Source organism: Papio anubis, chromosome 12 (genome assembly GCF_008728515.1).
Source record: "Papio anubis isolate 15944 chromosome 12, Panubis1.0, whole genome shotgun sequence".
NCBI classification, from domain to species: Eukaryota; Metazoa; Chordata; class Mammalia; order Primates; family Cercopithecidae; genus Papio; species Papio anubis.
Window position 1 is genome coordinate 56053251 of NC_044987.1, and position 24551 is coordinate 56077801.

At 53.3% G+C, this 24551-nt stretch overlaps 1 protein-coding gene across 3 annotated transcripts; it reads right to left on the reverse strand.

The window, feature by feature from the left end:
• Positions 1-140: 140 nt before the first annotated feature.
• On the reverse strand, positions 141-24464 carry USP35 (ubiquitin specific peptidase 35). 3 transcript variants are annotated; one of them, XM_017948799.3, is made up of 12 exons: positions 24213-24464; positions 16589-17271; positions 15446-15578; positions 13770-13899; positions 13263-13364; positions 12765-12923; positions 8259-8452; positions 6609-6702; positions 5319-5425; positions 4426-4861; positions 3571-4092; positions 141-1214 (listed from the first exon to the last, which is right to left on the reverse strand). In XM_017948799.3, the coding sequence occupies exons 2-12, from the start codon at positions 17259-17261 to the stop codon at positions 1047-1049; spliced, it is 2718 nt and encodes a 905-aa protein (XP_017804288.1). In that variant the 5' UTR covers positions 17262-17271; positions 24213-24464; the 3' UTR covers positions 141-1046. The 3 variants fall into 3 exon arrangements, with proteins under 3 accessions (XP_017804288.1, XP_003910518.1, XP_009185258.1); XM_003910469.5 differs by having other exon boundaries at positions 3571-4861; XM_009186994.4 differs by lacking the exon at positions 24213-24464 and adding an exon at positions 23993-24183 and having other exon boundaries at positions 3571-4861.
• Positions 24465-24551: the final 87 nt, after the last annotated feature.

A 24551-nucleotide genomic window follows, 5' to 3' on the forward strand; every position in this document is an offset into this window, starting at 1 on the left:
GCTTTCAGCTCCCTGTGGCATCTCACATGTCACCGGCGGGGGGCAGGCTGACTCCTCACCTTGCCACCCGTCAGCCTCTCCAGACCCCGTGAGAAAAATCCAGCGGCTATCACAGCCCCTGAGACCAAGGAAGAACGATCTCTTGCTAGTCTTCAGAGAACCTAGTTTTATTTATTTAAGAACATGGGTGTCTTCTCTTCGGTTAGCAGGGGCTACAGCAGTGTCAGGGCACTTCACCCAACCTGCAGGTGGCTGCTCTCACAGCTACAAAGGCCAACTGATCAGAGGAGCCCACTAGCTTCCTCAGAAGAGACCACACTTCACGAGGAACATGGAACACCTCTGCAGTAAAATAAGGACTCTACCTTAACCAGGAGAGGGGGATGCAAGTGGTGGCTTCTCAGGCACTGAGGCAGGCTGGGGCGGAGGGGATGTGGGGGCAAAGGCCTCCTGCTATGAGGAACTAGGCCCACCACCATGCAGTGGTGCTTGGTAAGGGGGCAGTTCTCGGTCTCTGATCCGGGGCCCTGCTGCTTCCCACCTGATCTTCTCAGAAAGGTACAGACAGTGCAGGTACCCCCATATGAGAAACAAGAGGACAGCCAGAGGTACCACTGCCCCCTTCTTTGTGCAAGGCTTGGATCCTGCTGTGCTTTATACTGTAGAGCAGTCAGAAGGAAAATAGTACTTGATGTCAAAACATTAGAGCTGAGGTCCAGCCCTGTTTCCTGAACATCAGCTCTTCCAGCATGGGGAGCCTGCTGGGGAGGGAGGGGGAGACAAAGACCCGCGTGTGCCCATCTCAGCTGCTTCAAGTTAACCAGGACACTTGGGTGTAAAATCTTAATGGGACTGATCCCCTGTGAGAGGGACTTAGGTCTCACTTCCGTATCTGAGAGTCTCTGTGTATCCTTCATCAGGCTGAGGACTAAGGTGCCATGAGCTGTACCATCAGGCCTACTACAGGACTGAGCCTGCCTCCACAGCCTCCTTCAGGCCCCACCTGGCTCCTGGAGGGAAGGGGTTGGGTTGGCAGCAGGTTCACATCAGAAGACCAGTCTGTGGAAGTCACCACCATTACCACCTGCAGGATTGCAGCCCCCTGGAGAGCCTTCATCCTCATCCTTGTCTTCATCAAAGCCCCTCCCCCAGTGCGGAGATGTGGGGAGTGCAGAGATGTAGGCTGCCCTGCTCCGGGCCTCCTTCTCCTGCTCCTGGGAACACAGATGAGAGGAAACTTAGAATTCCCACCCTGAAGCCAGAGTCTACCCAGCACACCTTTAAGTGTCATCTCTGAGTCGCCAGGGACTGGACACAGAGGAAGGAATCAGGGCTCCTAGAGACATTGCAGCTCAGTGGTAGGATGCCTGGGGTGGTCACATCACACCACATGGGAACCTGTCTACAGGCCTCGTGATCACGAGGAATGGGCTCTGCCTATGAGAAAACGCATCCTCCTGCCGCCATGAGGTCAGCCTCATGGAGAGCCTATCGCCACCCTGCCTTCATCTTATATCTAGAAAACCTCATCTCAGCCCAGGAGCTTCTTAAGCTGTTAAGCAACTTCAGCAAATCTCAGGATACAAAAAACCACTGTGCAAAAATTGCTAGCATTCCTATACACCACCAACAAGCAGGGAACCAAATCATGAACAAACTCCCATTCACAACTGCTACAGAAAGAATAAAATACCTAGGAATACAACTAACAAGGGAAGTGAAGGGAGGACACACATGGAAAAACAGTCCATGCTCATAGATAGGAAGAGTCAATAGCATGAAAATGGCCATAGGGCCCAATGTAACAGATCCAATGCTATTCCCATTAAACTACCATCCAAGTGCACAGAATTAGAAAATATTTAAAAATTCATATGGAGCCAAAAAGCCCATATAGCCAAGACCATCCTAAGCAAAAAGAACAAAACCAGAGGCCTCATGGGCCTCATGCCTACCTGACTTCAAACTATACAAGGCTACAGTAAGCAAAACAGCATAGTACTGGTACAGAAATAGACACACAGACCAATAGAACAGAATACAGAACTCAGAAATAAGACTCCACACCTACAACCATCTTCAACAAACCTGACAAAAGCAAGCAATGGATAAAAGATTCCCTATTTAATAAATGGTGCTGGAAGAACTGGCTAGCCATAGGCAGAATACTGAAACTCGACCCCCTCCCTTACACCTTATACAAAAAAGTCACTGAAGATGGATTAAAGACTTAAATGTAAAACCCAAAACTATTAAACCCCTAGAAGAAAATCTAGGCAATACCATTCAGGGTATAGGCCAAGATTTAATGATGAAAACACCAAAAGCAATTGCAACAAAAGCAAAAATATGACAAATGGGATCTAATTAAAGAGCTTATACAGAGCACAAGAAACTATCATCAGAGTAAACAGACAACCTACAGAATGAGAGAAAATTTTTGCAAATTACCCATCTGACATAAGTCTGATGTCCAGAGTCTACAAGGAACTTAAATGTCCAAAAAAAAAAAAAAAACCCCATTAAAAAGTGGGCAAAGGATATGATGAACAAACACTTCTCAAAAGACATTCATGTGGCCAACAAACATATGAAAGAAAAACTCCATATCACTGACCATTAGAGAAATGCAAATCAACACCACAATGAGATACCATCTCAAGTAAGCCAGAATAGTGATTATTAAAAAGTCAGGAAACAGATGCTGGTGAGGTTGCAGAGAAATAGGAATGCCTTTACACTGTTGGTGGGAGTGTAAATTAATTCAGCCATCATGGAAGACAGTGTGGCCAATTCCTCAAAGACCTAGAGGCAGAAATACCATTTGACCCAGCAATCCCATTACTGGGTATACACCCAAAGGAATATAAGTCATTCTAATATAAAGATACATGAACATGTATGTTCACTGCAGCACATTTCACAATAGCAAAGACATGGAATCAACCCAAGTGCCCATCAATGATAGACTGGATAAAGACAATGTGGCACATACACACCATGGAATACTGTGCAGCCATAAAAAGGAATGAGATCATGTCCTTTGCAGGGACATGGATGGAGCTGGAAGCCATTATCCTCAGCAAATTAACACAGGAACAGAAAACCAAATACCGCATGCTCTTGTAAGTGGGAGCTGAACAATGAGAAGACATGGACACCTGCTGGGGGTAGGAGGGGAACAACACCCACGAGGGCCTGCTGGGGGTGGCGGGGGAGGGAGGGCTTCAGGAAGAATAGCTAACAGATACAGGGCTTAATACTTAGGTGATGGGTTGATCTGTGCATCTAACCACCATGGCACACCTTTAAGTAACAAATCTGCACATTCTGCACATGTACCCTGGGACTTAAAGAAAAAATAAACCTGTGTCATTCATTATTCAGTGTCTGTTACTTTGAAGTAAGGGGTTAGGTCTGTCTGGGCCACCAGTATATGCCCAGCACTGAGCAATGGATGAATGGGATTTTTAAAAAAGACTTAAAGGGGAAATGACTTATCTAAGCCAGTAATGGGACTGAACTCCCTCCAGCAGGAGATCAGATCAAAGGCCCCACGGCTCAGCTCACCTGTAGGTAAAGAATGTTGTCTTTGGAAATGGCTTCCATCAAGTCCTTGTGCAGGGTGGGCTCTGTCCGGACTCTAGAAGAGCCCGACTCAGCCTCGGGCCCTTCCCTGGGCCGCTGCCGGTAAAAGAGCACATAGGCTGTGTCCTTGGGGAAGAAGGAGGTGACGTTGCTGACAGATTCAAAGGAAGAGAAGGACACCCGAGTGTCATTGAACAGGTACCACTGGTTCTCGGGCTCTGGCCTATCGGCAGTTCCCAGAGAAGGGGCAGGGCGGGCAGCGCCCTCGCGGGCATAGCAGTAGTAGTGACCACTCTCCGAAGACACTCCAGAGTGTACCACAACGCTGCAGAGGTCATAGGCCTGGCCCCGGCCACCAGCCAGTGGTAGGCGGAGCAGCAGGGGGATGGAGACGTCATCCAGGATCTTGCGGCGCCGCATGGTGCGCAGGTCAAAGGAGAAGCGCAGCAGTGTGAGGATGAGGTAGCGCGGCCCTTGGCTCAGCTCCACCACCTTCTCGGCATCCTGCAAGGAGGCACACGACTCGCAGTAGTAGCGGTTTTCTGCTGTCAGCTTCTCGGGAGACAGGAAGTAGTTGACCAGGTCCAGGACAGAGCGGGAGCCCTCAGAGCCACACATCTGCTCCCCAGAGGGGATGGCAGCATCCAGGTGGCTCCCCGCTCCCAGGCTGTCTTCTTCCTTTTCCTGCTCAGCCTCCTTTTCTGTCTCCTTCTCCACCTTCTCTTCCACCTCCTCCTCTTCCTCCCTCTCTTCCTCCCCTCTGGTGCTTTCCTCCTCCTCCTCCCCCGCTTCTTCCTTCTCCGTTCCCTCCTCCTTCCCTTCTTCATCCCTCTCTACCTTTTCCTCCTGACTGCTCTGCCCACCAGCTTCCTTGGAGTCCAGGCCTTCAATGTCCAGGCTGGTGGGAGGGGTGTCCCCTGTGATGCAGTGTTTCCTTTGCCTCCGAGGACCCACCCTGCCTGGCCCCTGTGCACTGGCTGTTGGGAGCAACTCCTGGGCTGTGATGTCTCCTGTAGGGCGCATCACAGAGCCCAGGCGGCGGCGGCGACAGCGCTCAGGAGGAGGAAAGGCGAGAGAGAGGTCCGTGAAGGCCTCCTCCCGGGAGGAGACGTTGAGGCAGCAGAGACAGCAGATTCGAGTCACTATCTTGCCTCCAAACATTTTCTCCACAGAGGTTGAACTTGGGGCCGGCGGCTCCTCGGGCAGGGAGGGCGAGCTGGACTGCTTGAGTTTCTGGCAGATCCTTGTGCCTGTTTTCTCCTCTTCGTGCAGCCTGGGGCAGGGAGCAGAGTCTCTATATGTACATGTGGGTCCCCTTCCAGGGCACTCAGTTTATCCATGCCCATCTATCTTCCCCAACAGCCACACACACGTACCAAACGCTCACACATCCACATACGTGCTCACACAGCACGCTTGCTAGACTCACCCGCACACCCTACATAAAGACTTGCTGGAGCTATGTAACGTGCTTCCATAGCAGTGACAAAGATGCACGGCCCAGTGTGCAGATGTACACGATGACCTCCCAGAGGTCACTTCCGTTCAGCATCTACCAAATCTCCCTCACACTCAGTCCCTGCCCTTCCAGCACACCCCTTCTCCAAGCCCTCCACATGTTCGAGGCAGCACACTTATTCCCCGGAAGCTGCAACACAGCTCAGAGGTACTGGGCTTGCCCCCAGGGACCTTCTAGACCTGGAGCCTTCGCGTGGCCCTGGCCCCCTTACCGATCCAGCAGGTACTTCAGATACTCCGAGCAGTCCTGCTGGGTGCCAGGGCTGAACCAGGGCGTCCAGGATGCAGAAAGGAAGTTCTCTGGGGAAATGGCAGGCCGCTAGGACAGGGCAGGTGAAAGGCAGGGTCAGGAGCAGGAGGCCACTCACCAGCCAGCTCTGCACAGGTTAGGCCTGACGGTCTACCTCATACCCTCGGCCTCAAACTTCCCGGCCTCCTCCATGAAGTCCTCCCCACTTTCTATTGTCCCTGACCCATCCCAGCCCACATGTCCATGCCTCTGAGCAGGGCATGGGGATCACAGAGATGAACGAGCCTCCAGGAATCTGCTCTCCCTGCCTCCGCTCACTGCCATTCTCTCCCGTCAAGATGAGTCCCAGATACAGCACCGCCTCTTCCATGTGGTCTTCCCAACCCTCCCTCACTGACCTTTCCCTTCCCTCCATGAGCCAGGGAGGGATTACTCATCTCTGTGCCCCCACACAGAGCTTTGTATAATCCCTGGCCAAGGGCTTTGGGCTCCATGAGGGCAGAGATGGTTTGTTCTGTTCACCTCTGTACTCTCAACAGCTCTCAGGCTGCCTGGCCATGTGGGTACTCAAAAATGACAGCAGAATGAAGCAACATGCTGTGGTGTGACTGTGTCCTCCAAAAAGCATGTGTTGGAAACATAGTCCCCAGAGAAGCAGTGTTGAGAGGCGGGACCTTCAAGAGGGGAGGAGGTCCTGAGCACTCTGCCCTCATGAATGTATTAATTCCCTATCACAGGCCATCTGCTTTCCCCAGTGGTGCACACTGAGACAGGAGCAGGTTCCTGATAAAAGGATGAGTTCACCCCGCTTTCCCTTCTCATGCATGCTCGCACACCGTGATGCCTTCCACCACATTGTAATGCAGCAAGAAGGCCCTCACCAGACACAGCCCCTCGATCTTGGGCCTCCCAGCTTCCAAAACTGAGAAATAAATTTCTTCATAAATCGCCAAGTCTCAAGTATTTGGTTATAGCAGCATAAGATGGACTATGGCAACACCATAATGCGATGGACTGAATTGCTGAAGGGGGAAGATTGGGCAGCACGACACGGGACAGGGCTCAAGGGGGCCCTCCTCCTGCCGCAAGGGGGCACTAAATTAGCTCCATATGCCAGACCCGCTGGGGGCTCAGCTACTGACATGGGAGATGACAGCCAGATGCAGGCAGGTCCTGGGGAAGGGAAAGGTGTCCGTGTCAGGGCCTGACCAGAGCTGCCTCTCCACCCGGTTCTGACTCCCCCTACACTCACCTGGCTGTGCTCTAGGAAGCCAAAGAGCCACTGCAGCTTGGTCATCAGCGGCTGTGAGTTGTTCTCAGTCAAGCGGAGCACACAGTGTCTGAAGCTTCAAAACAAAGCAGGGGCACCCAGGGTAAGCCGTGGGCCCCCAAGGAGTCTCTAGTCATGCATGTCACAGGCAGCCCAGAGCCTCCAGGCCAAAGGCAGAACAGATATTTCTACCCCAGGATGGAGCCAGAGGCCAGGGCCTGGGGAGGAAGAGCAGGTGAACAACTCAGGCTGGGGTATCTGAGGTCAGGAACACAACAACAGACATGTTTTGGACAATGAAGGGTACCAAGGTGACCCTTGTAGCCCCTTCCAGCTCTGAGACCTCATAACTTCAGGACTCAAAGATTCAAATGTCCTAAGGTCCTGTGGTTCCAGGGTTCTAGGGCTGGGACATGCCACAGGATCTGCGCCAATATCATCCCAGCCGCAGCAGCCCCTCGCACTCCCTTCTTAGCTGCTTCCCTGGGGAAAGACATTTATCCACCTCCAGAGCAGCAGGCCCTGCTCTGACCTGGGCCCTCCAATTGACTCCTACAGCTCCTGTAAGGGCCCTGGCCCCTGCCCCTAGAGCCACCTCAAGCTGTTCCCCTGCCTTCCAATGAGGGAGACAGAGGTCAATGTGAGGAATATGCTGAAAGAAGAGGACCCTGTGGGGATGGGTGGACTGGCTCCTAGTGGGAAGGGTCTGATCCTATAGGAGACAGCACCCCTCCCTACACGAACATTCTCTGGAACAAGCCAATTCCCAGGCTGCAGCTTATTTCTTGATCTCACAAGCAGCTCCGGGCATATTGCCCATGCACTCTCCAAACTCAGCCCACTGCACGGAAGCGCCCTAGGCAAAGTGTGGGCCACCTGGCTGGTCTCAGTTCAAGGTAAGGTCAGAAGTTGAGTGAGCACTTAGGAACATACATAGCATTTTAGCATCACAACGACCATACAAGCATGTGACCGTTTTTCTAGTAAGTCATTTTGTTATATTTTACCAAAGTAATATTCTGCAGCAGACTGGAATTTAGAAAAGAAAAACAAAACTAGTCCTTCACCAGGCATTTTGAGAAGAATGTGCAGCAGCCTTGGAGATTAGCTCCAATCTCCTCCCACTGAACTGACGCTCAGAGAAAAGAAACTGACTTGAGGACATATGATAAGCCAGAATCAAAGCTTATTTTCACTGAATCAAAGCTGAAGCTTTGATCTTTTAAGTAAGCCATAGGTAGATAGGTGGCCATAGACTATAAAGATTGTGTTGGTTTCATTTTAAAAGAGAGATGTCTAATACCAGGATGGGTGGGAGTTCTACTCTGGAAGACCGAATCTACCCCCATGGACTCCAGGAGAAGAGTCAGTGATGTCAGCCAGTCCAGAGCAGACCCCCTTCCCAGTGCTGCCCAGCCCCTGAAGCCCCTTCTTCAGTTCCCATTCAGTCCTGACCTACTGCCTTGGCAATGGCCTGAGGCTCTCAGTCCCCACAGACCTCAGGGAATCATGCCGGCAATGCAAGCAAGGCCCACCCTCTCCAACCCCCGCCCCCCACACCTTTCCACCTGTCATCAGGGAGCCCAGAGGAGAGAAGCAAGGGCAGACAGGGAATTCCAAAGCAGCACCTACTCAGATGCCATGAACAAGGCCTGAAGGATGCTGTTGACGTAGCACGTGTTGCCCAGGTTGATGAGACCAATCTTGCCCGTGTCTGACTTGGCCATGAGCCGGGGATAGAAACCTGCCAGCTCGCTCTTCTGCGAAGTCCAGGCATCCTGCCCTAGCAGCTGCTTGATGCGGTCCTCATTGGGAACGTGGAGGTCCTGAGGAGGGAATAAGCAGGCAGGCAGGATGGTAGGCACCAGGGTCAGCTCAAAAAAATATCACCTCTTCTGGGAGGCCTTCTCAGATACAGCCAACCCCGTGACCTCCCAGGCACACACACCCCCCGCCCCACAGATGTTCTGGGGTGTGTGTGAACAGTCCCCTGCTTCCAAACCCCTTCAGGTGACATATGGGCTGCCTCCATGGTCTTTCAGGTCATGACTGCCTTAAGGTGGCATAATTCCCATTTTATAGATGGAAAAAATGAAGATTCAGACAGAAAATAATAGTCCAGGATGACTGTAAGTGAAGAATACGCATGTTCTTAAAAGAGCTCAGGCAATGCCAACCCTGGCCCACAGGCCAAACCCAGTGATGTCAGGATGCCAATGCCAGCCCCGACTCCGGTCCGCACTAGCTGTCTGGTGGTGGTGAGGCTCTCTGATTCCGTTTCCTCATCTGTCAAGTGAGGATATGCCTACCTTGTGTCAGTTTGGCATCCTACATTTTCATGGTGCGGGCACACAATGATGTGCCCATTTCCACCTTTTACTTTTAGATTTGCGGAATCAGCTTTCAAGAGAAGAGTCACCTCCCCACAACTTGACCCCACAGTCAGGACAGTGGGCACATCCCTGGGGTCTGAGGTATGCGTCTTGGTCCTCAGCATGCTTCCCACTCATTATCTGTGTCGCATCAAACAGCTGCACCTAAGAATACCACCGAGCACTAGTTCTAATGATGCTAGAGGTATCTTCCAAAGAGCAACATCAAGCACCACGTCCTGCTACTTAGATTTCAGCAACATTCCTAACGGTTCCTCTAGCCCTGATCTTATTTCCAGATCCTGGCCACAAGACCTTAGATTTGTCCAAGGCTCCACAGAGCTTCAAAACAGCTCGGCATCCAAAGCCCTCGTCTTCCTAGTGCACATCCTGTGGCTCCCACAAAAGGTCTTGCTCACCCAGTGGGGTTTAACACTTTTGCTCATTCACCTCCCAAGATCATTTATCGGATAATTTATCAGAGCAGTCACTTCTCACAGATGATTAAAAACACACACACATACCAAGGAGATGCCAGCGGGGAGACAGATAAGATACAGGCTCAGTATCTTCTTCGTCCCTTCCTTTTTGTTTTCATGATGCCCTATCTAATGCCCTACTTGTCTGCCCCCCTACCCCACAACATGAACAAATGGAGGCAAAAAGGCAGACAGAACCCCACACATCTGTGCACACACGGAGAAGATGCAAAAATATCCATGCTAGGAACAAAATCAAATGCCATTATTCCCAAAGAAGGTAACTTTATACTCAAGAAAATAAAAACTTCAAAATCACTTAAGAACCTAATAAAGTTACTAGAAACTGACATGTGATGGCTCCCTTGGCAAGTACCACAGCTCCCAGAGAAACTGCCATAACCTGATACATCTGCCTAAGTCAGAGAACTTTCCAGAGCTTATTTACAAAGGTATATGTACAAAAGGATGTACTCATAGAACCCATGCAAAATAATTTTATAAGCAGTAAAATCCTGTAATTTGCTGCCTCGCCTCTCAAACTGGCTCGTACAAAGGAGTGTTCAAAGCCACAGAACAAATGTGAAGCCATCTTTTCTAACATTCAAAGAAAAACATGGAATATTAAAACATGTTTATAATTACAACATATATACTTGAGTCTTTGAGAGAAAGTGAGGTTGTAGAGAAACTCAGAGCTCATGTCAGGCTGCTTTGGGTGAGTTCCCCTCTCTGACATCAAGTGCTTGGATGGAAACGTTCGAGAAGCCCAGATCTAGCCGAGTGGCTCAACCTAGTTTTCAAGGCACTGCTCTGCTGGTTTTTCTCATCTCTCCCCCTTCCCCTCACACATTACCACCAAACTAACCTCACACGTTCCCACTTCCATGCCTCTCCCTCCAATGCATCCACAGTGTCCTTTTCTAGTCCCCATCCAGCAAGATCAAACTCCTGTATCCCCTCTCTATGAAGCTTTCCAGGATCTTCTCAAGGCACAGGGTCCTTGAGAAGGACTGTATCTGTATCATCTTACAAAGCCTAACTCCCTGCCCCTACTGGTACAGGTATGTGCAGACTCCCCTCGTCCCCTGGATCAGACAATCTATGAGCCCCTGTTGTGCAAAGCCTGCATCTCACTCATCATGGATTTTCCTCAGTGCCCGGGGCAGGGTCCCTCCTCTCTGCCTGCACTTTCATTACAGCATTCTCCACACTACCGTCCTGCTCGAACAATATCCCACTCATTCGCTCACAGACATCTACTAGGCACAAAGATCAAAAGGACAGGGTTCCTGCCCACAGCAGCTCCCAATCTAGCAGGAAACAGACCCAGCCACAGCATCTCCAAGCTTTCCTCCTACCTCCCTTTCCATGTAGAAACCCTTGGGTAACACACCTGACACAGCAAGGTCCGCTTATCCGCCTCCACTGTCGGGGCTCATGGCCGATCATGGCAGCCCCTTCCACTGGAGGTCAGCTTTGATTATCAAAAGTTCTTTCTCGTGTCTAGTTTGAAAAACTGAGAAGATCTAAGTAAATAGCAGAAGTTTTGTTTATTGCATCTACCAACTGTCATTCATGCAGGATTGTTCCTTTGTGTGTTTTATAATTTTTGGACTACAAACTAATTTTCAGTAGAACTTTACCTTTATGGCTTGATTTATGTCTTTCTACCAGGTTACCCGTGGGTACTACAAGTTTATGACTACTTTTAACGTGGGGAAGGGCCACAACCCCCAAAATGATATTAATTTGAACCCCTAAATCCACGAGAGAAGGCCACTGATTACATTCTTCTCCTAATCCAGAGCCCAGAACAAGCCAGAAAAGTTCCCCTGATGTCTATTTAAAACCACGTGCATATTTTGCCCCAGACCATTCTTTTGCTAATGGTAAAACCTTTCTTGGGTCCTGGCTTTTAGTGGGCTTCTTAGTGCTAACTCCCTACTGGGGATAGGCCCTAAGTCTCATCTCCTGTCCCTACCAACTCAAGCCCTTTTGTGACTGAGATTGGCCATCTCACCCACGCGCTTGCCTCACCCCAGAGGAAGAGCCTCGTTTCTCACCTACCACTCTGGAATTCAGTTCTCTCTTCCTTTTTGGCCCCTGGGGACTCCCCCTTACTTTCTTGCAAGTTCAGCTATGTACTTAAAGTGATGTTGGTTATATTTTAACAAGCATTTCTAGCTGTTTTGTAGCAGGACACTTTTCAGGTTATCTCGTCTGCTGTGCTGCAGATGTGAAAGTCAAATCAAAGGTTCTGCAAGGGCCACCTACCTAGACCCCTTCGCCCCGCCCAACCTGCCTTCTCGATCAGGCAATGGGGAAGGGCTCTGCCGTCCAGACTCCAGCTACATGTCTCACTACCTCCGTGACTTTGCACAAGTCACCAAACCTGCAAGTCTCCCTTTCCTCATCTATGAGATTGAAATGAACCATATCTTCTTTGTAGGTTTCTTGCGAGCATCAGAAGACATACAGGAAAACACTGTCAAGTGTAGCAGTAGCCACAGATGTCAGTCATTGTCAGATCCTAGCAACCTGTCAAGCCCAGCTTAATGAGGCCTCATCTGTCTTCTGTAACTGCAGATCTTTCCTTCCTCTGGTTTCTGGCTGCTGTCAAGCCAAACCTTGTAGACATTTTCAAAAGCTGCTCCGACCAGAGTTTCTTGTATCCAAGTGTGTCACCCTCACTAGGCTGCGATCCCCTCAATGGAGGAGACTCCGTTTGCTTCACGCCCGTGCCCCCAGTTCCCAGCCTGGGCTTGGTGCAGAGCAGGACATCAGTAAAGTCATGTGAACAATTGTAAATTATCCCTGGAGTGCTCACAGTCTGGCAAGGGAGGCAGATAGTGACAACATGTGACAGCGGGATGTACCAAGACTGTGGGAGCCCAGCGAGGCCCGAGTCCAGCCTGGTGGAGGGCAGCGGAGTACTGACAGTGATCAGGGAAGGCATCCTGAGGGAAGTAACACTAGAACAGAGACTTACAAGGTAAGTAGGAGCTGTCCAGGCAGAGCAGAGAAAGAGAAAGTGTTTTAATGTCCACACTACAGTGACAGAGAAGGGTTTACAGGTAGAGAGCACCGTGCGTGCAAAAGCTCAGAGCAGCCATAAGGCAGCCCGGGCACTTGGGGAACGTGAGTGGCTCAGTGTGCTTGAGGCACATGATGGACCTGGGGAGGTGACGGGGACTGCCACCAAGCTGTGGTATGGCCCACAGGAAGGCCCACACTGGCACCTTTGTCAGAGTGGGGCGAGGCCCAAGTAGGGGACCGTCACTCACCTTGATGGCCTCCATGACAGGCTCATACAGATCTGGGAAGCCCGGGAACCGGAACACCATGCAGTGGACCAGCTCTGACAGCTGCTCCAGGCAGCTGGTCCCCGAGTTCGAGTCCTCCTTGACCAGAGAGGCCACCATGCGGGGGATGTGAGGGAGGAGCTGTGGGAGCAGAGCTGGGTCAGGCTCAGCACCAACCCGCCCACCTGAGACACGGGGCTGTGGTCCCTGCTGACAGCACGCAGCACTCTCTGAGGTAGGGAGGCTTGCCCACCTGACCACTGTCCCCTGACCCAGATGGGGCTCTCAACTCTGCAGGCAGGTGACTCCTTTTCCCAGACATATGATCTAAGACACCCTGCCTCAGTTTCTTCATCTGCAAAATAGGATGACTACTCCTCTCCTCACAGCCAAAGGGAGGCCAGAGCCCACACCTCAGCTGTTTGGCCTCAGCCAAGTGACCTGCACCAGGAGCCCAGGGGCAGCAGGCAGGGCCCTTACCAGGTGGAAGGCTTCGTGGGAGTGCTGGAAGGTCAGGAGCATGTACTTGAGCACAGACAGGGCAGCTCCCCGGACGATGGGGTACAGCAGCTTAGAGAAAACCTAGAAGAGAGGCCCTGGTCAGGAGTCCCCAGGCCCGAGCTGCCGAGGCCAAGTGCAATCACAGGGCTGAGAGGGGGCTCAGAGACACCTGAGTTCAAACCCACGCAGAGGGATAAACACTGAGGTGCTCACAGACCCAGATGGACAGACAGATGGCAAGATGGACAGCAAGATAGATTTCTGAGGAATGCATGGACAGACCAAAAGTCAGACACACATACTTGGATGAGCAGTCAGGGAAACTAATGGGGAGAATCTGAGGCCCAGAGAGGGGCAGTGAATTCGCCCAGGTCACACAGCGAGCTTGGTGGGGAGGCCCGATGCTCTGCCCTCCGAGACCTGCACCGCCCCTGGCAAGAGCCTAGTGCAAAAGGCTGTAAGTCTGGGCTAGGACGGGGCACCAACCTTCTCAATTTTGGTGAGCGAAACCTCGATCAAGATGCTGAACTTCTTAACAGCAGCCAGGCCCTTCAGCAGTGCAATGATCCACTTGTCAATGTTCTTCCCCAGGGGCCAGGACACCCAGTCAATCATCCTGGTGAGGGGAGTGACAGTGACACAGGGACGAGGGACACTCAAAATGCTGGGGTGAGGACAGCCCAGGGGCCAGCCGTAATGTCCTGCATTCCCACATTGGCTCACGCCTGGAAAGGGCAGCCCCGGGGTCTGTGGGCTGAACCACACACGGCTGGGAAAAGCATGAGCTCAGCATAGCCACCTGCCAGACACTGAGGCCCCCAGCCCATCAGGAAGGGAGCCAGGCCCTCTCGGCACCCCAAGCCTCGCCCCTCCACGCTGGTTGCAGTGCCAGAACAAGGCTTTCAGCTGCTTCTGCCTGGAAGGGCAGTGTTCCTGGGCCAGAAGCTCTGGTTTCCAGAAGCAGGCTCTTGCTGTGTGACCCAGAGCAAGCCACTTCCCTGCTCTGGGCCTCAGTTTCTTCCTCTGTAAAATGGGGATAATACCTCCCTCAGAGGGTTCTTGTATGGATTAAAGGAGATAACAGCAGCTAACACTTAGGTCATATTCACCATTGAGCAGGACATTCCATCAGTTTTACATGTATCAGCCCCTCTGGACCCCACAACACAGCCTGCCTGTGCGGGCTGAGCGCACAGCTGCCATGCTGTCAGTGCTCAGGAAAACAGCCTAGACTCAGCGGACTGTGCTAGAAAGAGACAGAACCGTGACAGCAAAGTCACAACAATGATGATAACGGCGGCTCCCACAGCACAGTTCTAGGCACATTATGTGTATTCTCTTGTTTTACTCAGTTTAATCCTCACAACAACCCTAGATGATGGGTTTGGTTATACTCCATTTTACAGTTGAGGAAACTCAAACAGAGAGGTTGAGTAACTTGTCCAAAGTCACACAGGCAAGAAGTGGTAGAGGCGGGATTTGACCTCTAGCAACTTACCTTGAGAGCCCACACTCTTACCCACTAAAGGCAAGGAATCCAGGAAGGCCCTACGGAGACGGTGGATCTGCACACGGGATGGAAAGAATGGCAGAGGGAGGCATGCCAGGTGGACGGGGTCTGCATAGGCAAAGGCCTGCAGGGAGGAGGGGAGGCGGCATATTCTGGGACAACTGGACAGGCAGGTGCGTCTAGATCACAGGGAGGAGGACGTTCAGATGAGGTGGGGGATATGCAAGGGCTTTGTGAGCTGAACAGCACCCAAACTCTGCTTCTCATGTCTGCCCCACTCAGAAAGCACCTCATGAAGCACTCTCAACTTCTTACCCAACCCCAAGGACGCCTGACAGCTTCTTATGCCACCACCCACTTCTGCTTTTACAGAGGGGGAAACTGAGGCTGAAAGCTCATTGGCATGTCCAGGGTCACACTGGTGGTACCTGGCCTGACAGCATTACTAGGCCAGGCTCTTTGTATTCCCCACATCCAGCCCCAGGCAAGGCATAGAGCAGGGCTCAAGAAAGGATGGATGATGGAACACGCATGAGGCCCTGGGCCCTCTGACTCCAAATCTAGCCCAGTGTCCCACCCAGGAGAAGGGGCTTCTGAGAGGAAGAGAGGGAGGGGCCCCAGCCCTGACCATGGCTCAGCCTCAGCGTCCCACCTGCTGATGGCAGTCAGCATCTGCGAGTCCGTCACACTGTCATCATTGCTGAGGTTCCGGACAACACCATCCATGAGCTCCAATGGGAGGTGCTGGACCACGCTGGCCAAGGCGCTAGATGGTGGCTCCTCCTCTGAAACAGGGGACAGGGCTGAGCTCAGCAGGGAGGCAGGCCTCCTCCCTTCCCCCAGCACACCATGCCCTGCAGCAGCCAACGAACCAGGCTGGGCCTCTGCAAAGAGCACAGCAGAGGCCACCTCCTCTCCTATAGCAAGCAAAGTCTCTGGTTCCACCTAAACTCACTCAACAAACCTTCACTAGCACAGCCTTGAGGCTATTCCTGTGCTGGGCACAGACAAGCACTGATCAACAGTGGGTGTAAGGGCAAGGCCTTTAGAAGGGGAAACGCTGGGGCTAGAGAAGGTGGGAGGGCTGTGTGGACTGGAGAAAGGAGATACTCCAAGTGGAGCCGCACAGAGCCCTAGATGGGAAAGAGCATTTCCTTCTCGAAGTCTACTGTCCTCAGTTCTTCACCCAGCCGGGTGCATTCCCTTCCCTTCCCCTGGAGAGCCTCATCATCAGGGAAGGCACACATCTGCTTTCACTCACTTGCACTGTAGTCTAAGTTCCACGGTTGTCCAATGGAGGATCAAGATTTTACGTTTCCGAGTCTGCACAGCAGACTCCATCACCTCTCCAGATCCTCACCTCTGCCTGCCCAGGGAACCTTGCCCCTGCTGCCAGGTGCCACCAATCTGTCAACTCCTGGCTCTAAAGTGATAGCTTCTATCAAACTCACCTAACCCGAAGGCCATAATGACGCCCGCTACCCCGCCCCAAATCCTGTGGTTTGCTCAACTTCCTGTTCCTCCCTCTAGCCAGACTGACCCGTGTCCTTCTCACACCAGCGTGCTCCTCCCTACATTTCCAACACCTACTGCAGGAGAGGACCCACAGCAAGTGTTCTAGATAGTTGTGCCACCTACATGAAGACAGGCTGCAGTCCTCCACCTGAGCATTCGCCCCTGGCACACTCGGGCCACATGGGCGCCCGCATGCAGAGATCCGCACGTACAGCCACCTGCCCAAGCGCCCACCCAGGACCTCGACGTTGCCGCGCTCCTGCCCCGGCCGCACACGCACCTGTGCAGGAGATGACCGCGAACAGCTCTTTGAGGCAGGGAAGGATGGCGGCGGGCTGTGCGCGCCACAGCTGCGCCAGGAGCCCGCTCACCTGCTGGGCCTGCTCCAGGAACTCCACGGCGCCCTCCTCGCCCTCGGCTGGGCAGCGGAAGCGGCCGAGGCAACGCACCAGTTGCTGACAGAAGAGTAGGCGGTGGGGGCCATCGGGCACACAGCGCGGGTGGCGCGCCAGCAGCCGTGCCACCTGCGCGCAGGCCGCGGGCCCCGGGCGCTCGCACACGGTGCGCAGCACCTCTCGCCGCAGCAGCGCGAACACCTCGTCGGCCGCGGGCCCCTCGGGCAGCAGCTGCAGACCCAGCTGCACGCAGGCGAGCGCGCGGGGGCCCGGGGGGCCGGCGCCACCCTGCAGCAGGCGCAGCACGCGGCGCGCGCTGAAGAACTCTGCGAAGACGTCGGGGTGGTGGCGGCCGGCCACGTGCAGCAGCTGGCAGCCCACGCGGCGCGGTAGCTCCTCCGCGCCGCCCACATAGAGGCGCGCGCCCAGCGCCAGCAGCGCCAGGCACTGCTCACGCTCCAGAGGCTGCCGCGCCGCCTCCAGCACGCGCCGAACCAGCCCCTGCTTCACGCTGACCGGGTATGACGACGTCACCACCGCCTCCAAGATCTTGTCCATGGCGCCCGCGCTGCGGAGGACAGGGAGCAAGGTCACAGCCCGACAACCGCGGGGCTCAAGAGTTCCCGGTGCAGTCCCCAAGTGCTGAGACTTAGGGCAAGCAACTCAAACTTTCTGGGCCTCAGGTTTCTCATCTGTGAAATGGGGCATGGACGTCATTTCACTGCAAGCTATCCTGATGAAGTAAAGCACAACACTTGGCACATAATAAACGCCAGGGGCCTGCGTGATGGTTCACACCTGTAATCCCAGCACTGTGGGAGGCCCAGGCAGCAGAATCCCTTGAGCCCAGGAGTTCAAGACCAGCCTAAGCAACAGCGAGGCCCGTCTCCACAAAAAATACAAACTACCCAGGAGTGGTGACGCACACATGTAATCCCAGCTACTCTGGAGGCTGAAGTGGGAGGCTCACGTCGGCCTGGGAGTTCAAGGCTGCAGCGAGTGGCGATCATCCCACTGCACTCCAGCCTAAGCAACAGAGGCCGTGTCTCAAAATAAATTAACCCCAGGGACTTGAAGATACGGTTGCTAAGCACCTTTAATCGCACAAAGTTACGTGAGCCCCCTCCCCATCCTTACCCCTTTGCCCCTCTCTCCCCAGGCCTCCCTGGTGACCCTGTCCACTCTCAGGGCAGGTAGGAGCGGGATCTAGAAGCTGCTGTCCAGAGTCTCAGCCAAGTCATGCCCACCGGGGAGATGAGATGGGGCGGACACAAAAAAATCACACCTCTGTGGAGAAAGGCAAGAGGCCCTAAGGGAGAACAGACAGAGGTCCCAGAATCCCTCGCACTCCTCCTTTCTGCCTCAACTCCCTGCTCCCTCCCCAGTGCCCTACCCCTCGGCTAGACTCCACTTCATGTGTGTGCTGCGCCTTCTGCCTGACACGTCCTTATCTCCTGAGCCCCCCACGACCACCATGCTGTCACACAACCAAGCAAGCGTCTTTTCCTTCAAAGCCTATCTAAAGCACCTGTCCTCAGTGAGAACAGCCCTGGTCCTCCAGGTGGGAATCCATCCCCCTCCCTTGATTCCTACAATCACCTGTGGCCTCTTCCATTACAGCTGGAATCAGTTAGTACTGGTGTGGTGTGGGTCCCAGTCCCCTCCACCAAAGCGGAGCATCTCGTCTCCGCGCTCCAGCCCTGCACACCTAGGGCTCTGCCTGCCTCAGCCCACACCAGCCTGCCACCCTTGGCTCACCGTGTGCCCTCTGCCCCTGGGCCTTTGTGGATGCTCTTCCCTCCCCCTGCAGACCTCAGCTGAAAGTCACTTCGTCAAGGAAGCCTTGCCTGATCTCCCTGCCTGGGTCAATCTCTCTTATTAAAAATTAGAACATCTTGTCCTTCTCCTTGGTAGTACTTGTCATGATTTCTTGATTGGGGTCAGCCTCCCCTCCAACGCTGTATAAGGTTCCTGAGGGCAGCTTCAGGTTTTGTCCACCACAGTATCCCCAGCACCTAGCACAGTGCACAGCACACATGCATTTGCTGGATGAGCAAAAAATGCAGGGTGCAGTGTGAGTTATCTCTACCTTACTCCTCTGAGCCATAACAGCCTTCCTTCTGCCCTTCTCCATCTGGCCTGTTTCCTGAAGCCTTTGTCCCACACCAATCCACTTTGAGCCCTCTCATGCAGGTTCACATGAGCATAGCTTGCTCTCTTAACATTTAGCACTTAATGCCTCTCCTGGAGGGCAGAACCATTTCTTTGCTTCGATGTATAACCCCAATCTAGGCAGGACCTGATATAAGACTCAGCATATAGTAGGTGTTTAAACTTATGGGCTCAGTAAAAACTACTCTTATGCCTGAGAACTGGAGCTAGAGTGTGGACAAGCCTTAAATTTCCTGGATAATAAACTGGAAAGTTTTATTCAGAATCACAGATATTCTGGAACCCCAACTATGTACTAGGCCCAGTGAGCTCCCTGCTCTGTTCTAGTTCTCAGCTGTGACCTAACCTCCATTGCTGCACGTGTTAGGATGCAAAGGGCCCATTTGTTTAAATATCTGTCTCTCTCACCAGGCTGTGAGCTCCACCAGAAAAGGACCAGGGCTTATTAGTCTTGGCTAGCATCTCTCATGCCAAGAGTGTGTGCCTCTGAAGAGTTCGCTGTTGGTTAGAGGTTGTAGCCATGGCAGAGATCAGTGGTTCCCAAATCCTGGCCTGGATGCCTCAGAAGCACCTGGGCACCTGCTACAAGTTCAGATGCAGCCGGGCGCGGTGGCTCACGCCTGTAGTCCCAGCACTTTGGGAGGCCAAGGCAGGCAGATCACTTGAGCCCGGGAGTTCAACACCAGCTAGGGGTGGTGGCGAGCCCAGGAGGTCAAAGCTGAAGTAAGGCAAGATGTGCCACTGCACTCCAGCCTAAGCGACAGAGTGAGACCGTGTCTCAAAAAAAAAAAAAAGAAAAAGAAAAAGAAAAAGTTTAGGGTCCATCCTAAGCTTCCTGAATGAGGAAATGAGGGAAATGATGTGTTCAATTCTGTTGTTTTGTTTTGACTCTTTGAATGCGGCTCATCTGGGATACATTCTGGTTCCCATAAAGGTTACCTAGGCTCTCTGAGCTGGGCACAAGGAAGTTCTCAGAAAATGTCAACTCCTGTTGCTTTAGAAGCAAAGTCCTTGCCTTGAAGGAGCTTCCAGTCTGATGGGGGAGGCAGAAATGTTTGTACGGATGCCCCTGCAAGGCATAATCTCAAAAAGCCTATAAAGTGTCTTTAAAAACTGGTCTCCCAGCTGGGCACAGTGGCTCATACCTGTAATCTTAGCACTCTGGGAGGCCGAGGTGGGCGGATGGCTTGAGCTCAGGAGGTTGAGACCAGCCTGGGCAACGTGGCAAAACCCTGTCTCTACCCAAAAAAAAAAAAATTACATCAATTAGCCAGGCACAGTGTCTCACACCTGCAGTCCCAGGTAGTTGGGGCTGAGATAGGAGGATCACTTAAACTTGGGAGGTGAAGGCTGCAGTGAGCTGAGATCACGCCACTGCACTCCAGCCTGGATGACAAAGTGAGTTCCTGTTTCAAAAGAAAAAAAAAAAAAAAGAAAATTTTTTTAACTCTCCCGTCAGCCCTGGTCCCCTTTCTAGACAGTGCCTGTGACAAGGCAGTTGCTGTGGCCGACCTCTCTCACACACACAGTCCATCCTCCCAGACCCCTGGGATGGCTAGTGGATTTCATATGCTTTCAACCCAGGATGCCAAGAAATCCTGGCACTCAGCCAGCCAAGAAGAAACCCTAATCCATGAGGCACTGGCATCATGTGTGAAGCAAGAGGGCACAGGGGCAGGCAGAAATGGAGTTCTGGGGACAGGGAAGACTCTGGTAGTAGAAAGAGTACCAGAAAGAGTGGAAAGAGTATCAGACTAGGAATGAGGAGTCCTACATTCTAGCCCTGACTCACTGTGTGACCCTCAGTAATCATATCCATGAGCCAGACTAGGAATGAGGAGTCCTACATTCTAGCCTTGACTCACTGTGTGACCCTCAGTAATCATATCCATGAGCCTCTCTTCTGTAAAATGGGGACAAATGATATTAGACTGAACCACATAAAATTGAATGATCAAATGTTGGCAATTTCATGTTGTTCTACCTAATACCACATAAGGCTGGCAGCTGACAGTTCAAATAGAGCTGCTCCATGAGAGCTCTGATCTCCAAGGCCAGCCAGCAGCCTCTGCTCAGTCTGTAGCCTGGCCACAGCAAGCAAGCCCTGCCCACCTGCCCCAACTCCCACGCAGGCAGTCTGAGGACAGCTGTCACCATGGTCACCAGCAAACCCACTCAATATCTTGGATGCACTCACACAAAAGGGTTTTAGAGGCTTGCACCTCACCTGGCCCCATCAGGCCAGGGAAGGCAGGACAAGGCCAGCTATCCCACTGGCAGGAATGGGGAAAGTGAGGCTCAGAGAGGTAGAGGAACATGGCCTTGGCAAGGCAGGATTAGAACCTGCACTCTGCCTCCCTCAGGAGGGCTGGATTAGCCTGCTAAGCCCCAGGTGGGGAGATGGCCTGTCCATGCTGGCTCTGACTCAAGAGACAGCTGCCCCGCACCAACCACAGCAGCAAACAGCAGCCGTATCGTCCCCCAGGAGAGCCTGCATGAAAAGCGTAAGACACAGGTTTTCTGCTTCAAAGTCATCAGGTGACCTTGGGAGAGTCCCTGCCCAGCTTCTTAGCCTTCTCATCTGGAAAATGGGGACTATTCCAAGCCTGCCATTCACAGGGTTGAGACAAGGTATAAAAAAGATGAGGGCCGGGCAGTCATGAGTCTATTTTTGGGCCACCTGGCACTGACGGGAGACACAGACACTGTCAGGGAAAGGAGACAAGCAGACACGCACTGCTGATCCCGCTGATTCTCCAAGGCACTTCCTCCGCCAGCCCTCGCTGCCGCCTCGGTGTTCCCAGCCCCACACAGGATCAGTCCCTTGACTTCTCACCTGGACTAGTACAGTGGCCTCCTAACCCATCTCCTAATCCCCTCCCTCAATCCAACCTCCAACAGAGGCATGTGTCCTGGAGAACAGAGTCCAGGCTTCGAGTCTAGCCCAGCCACCATGGACGTAGGTGTTCTTTCACCTCTGATCCTTGGAATGCCCAAATAGAAGGGGACTACCTGCCCACCCCTTAGCCTTTCCCAGCCAGCGCTGCTGCTCCTCCCAAGCCCTTGCCTCATACCCCTCGCCCTACCGGCATGACAGCCTGAGGGGGGTCCCAGCAACACCAGCACGCACCACAGCACGCAGTGAGCACTCAGGAAAATCCCAATCCCTCCGCCAAAAGGCCCAGATCCCTTCACCTGTTCCTCTCAGATGACCCTCAGCGTCTCTGCTGATTGTTGACTGATCTCTGCTCCTGCATAGTGAAGCCTGACTTATCTCCATCACCCCAAAGCACCCAGTGTGTGTGTGTGTGTGTGTGTGTGTGTGTACACAACTCCAATGCTCAGCCCCACTGCCACGCCCTGGGCCCCCGCTCAGGCTTCATCATCCCTCCTCGGTCTCTCCAACCCGCCGTGCAGCAGCATCAGATGGAGTTTATTACACGGTAAGCACCATTCCGCCCATGCCCCTGCTCAGAACTCTCAACACGATCCAGCCCCTTGGACCCAGAATACAGTCCAAACTCCTGAGCCGGACATGCAAGCCCTTTCTGTGACACTCAGCTGATGTGGGGCAGGGATGGAGATGAACTCAAGCGACATTGTTCAGTGGAGACTCTGCAGACATTGGGGCAGGGGGCTTTTTCCTGACTGCTACTTTGCACAATGTCCTCTCTACTGAAAAAGGGCCTCTCCCTCTTCTCTCCTGAAAAATTCTGACTCACCCTTCAATGCCCAGGTCACATGCCCTCTCCTCTGGGAAGCCTTTCTTTTTCCCTCCACAATTCAAGTGTCTAAAGTTCTGGCCTCCAAGGCCCTCTTAGCTATCCTCATCCCTCTGCAGTGTAACTGGAATCCATGTCTGTCTCCCACCATGCTGGGACCTCCCTTGGCAGAGGTCCAATCCCTGTCTCTGAGCCCAGTGCCCAGTGCAGAACCAAGGACTGAGGTGTCAGTGAAGGGGCATCAAGCGACTTATGTGAGACATGTGACAGCAAGATGAGAGAAAACCAAGGATGTGACCAGAAAAGTACCTTCCAGAAACTGGCCTAAACTTTGGTCCAGTCACTGCCCCCTCCTTTGCCCAGACCTGGTCTTGCATATCAAAAACCCTGAAATCTTAAACATCAGCCAAGAAAGCCCCTACAGAGGTCACTGGACTGGACTGAGGCTTTAGCCATTCTAGAAATCATTCAAACCACCAAAGCAAAAGAAAAAGCACAAAATAAAAAAAACAAAACCAAAAAAAAAAAAAAAATCTGTTCCTGGTTAGCCTTCAGGTCAAAAGCTCACGGTATCTCCTAGGACCTGAAAAGAAGGCTTCATGGCGTTACTCCACCTCTCCCTGCTCCAGGTCAGAGCAGCCCCTCCCAGCCCCTGCTCAGCACCTAAGAGCTGAGGAGCTCATTTTCTCCCCTCTCTGACCCTCGCGGCCAGCCTTCCTCCTTTGACTCCCCTGGGAGCCAGAGCTGCCTGGGGGTACCAGGCTGCCCCTCCCGACACTAGGTGGTGCCCTCCATCTCTGGCCCCTCAGGTGTCTGAATGGCAGCATCTCTGTAGGTATTTTTTAACTGAACTTCTACCCAAGGCAACCCTGCGAAGAAGTGGTTCACCCTACTCTGGGAGGCCCATGTCTGGGCCACCAAACTGTCTCCTGGAAAAAAAAAGAAAAGAAAAAAGGGTTTCACTGGTAAAAAGCAACTGCTCTTCCTTAAAGGAGAAGGAGGAGAGACAAGGGAAGAAAGCAGGAACAGCTCTTCCTCCTCAGGAACCCATCACACACACCTATCCCTGCGGGGCCACCCCTCACAAACCTGTGAGGGCCGCACTCCACCCCAAGCTTTCTGGAAGAAGTGCACCAAGCTGACACATCAGGGTCTCGGGTTTGCAAGGGCCAGAGCCGTAAGCGGGGCTGGGGGAGGGTATCCCAGGGCCCAGCATGCTGAGAATAGGAAAAACCCATTCCAAACAATGGTGGCCTCGGGCCCCCCAGTTTGTGCCCCAGCTCGGCCACCTGCCTCCCTCCAGTGCACCCGCGCCCAGCCCACGCTTGAGCTGGAGGGCCCCACGAAAAGCCAGCGAGCGAATGGACTGGGTCCTGGGTGCGAATGTCCTCTTACCTGAAAGGGGAGGGAGCAGGATCACTTCGACATACAATAGGAGAAGGAGGGGGTTAATGCCCAGAGAGGAGTAGCAACTCGCCCAAGGTCACACAGTGAGGCCCAGGATGCACCCACATCTCCCGAATCCCAGCCCTGGGCTCGCAAGTCCAGGGTTCTCGAAACGCCTGTGTGCAGACACCGCCCCCCAAAGCCAGACACACGCCCCCAACCCCCTTACCTCCCGGACCTGGGTGGGCCCTGCCGCAGAGCCGGCTGCTGGGCGGGGCGCTCAGGCCGGGCAGGACAGGGCTGGGCCCGGCTAGGTCAGGGCTGGTCCTCTGCTCCCCCCAGGGTGGGGACGCCCTCAGCCAGGTCCCAGATGGAAGAGATGCTGCTTCCACTGCAAAATCCAGTCTTCCCACCCTGCCTGGCACAAGGCTCTATGCACCCAGGGAGCCCGACTGTGCGGCGCGGCCCCGGGGCTGCGGGACGAAGCGTGGGGAGGGGCGAGGTGCTGTAAATGGGGCGGAGCCGGAGCGAGGGCCACCCCGCGAGCTGCCACTCTGACCGCGTCCCC

Coding starts and splice junctions, on each gene's coding strand:
- USP35 (XM_003910469.5), bottom strand. CDS start 17,261: ATGGACAAGATCTTGGAGGCGGTGGTGACGTCGTCATACCCGGTCAGC. Junction 13,900..15,445: donor ATGCTGACTGCCATCAGCAG/GTGGGACGCTGA, acceptor TCCCCTCACCAG/GATGATTGACTGGGTGTCCT. Junction 13,365..13,769: donor CGCTCACCAAAATTGAGAAG/GTTGGTGCCCCG, acceptor CCTCTCTTCTAG/GTTTTCTCTAAGCTGCTGTA.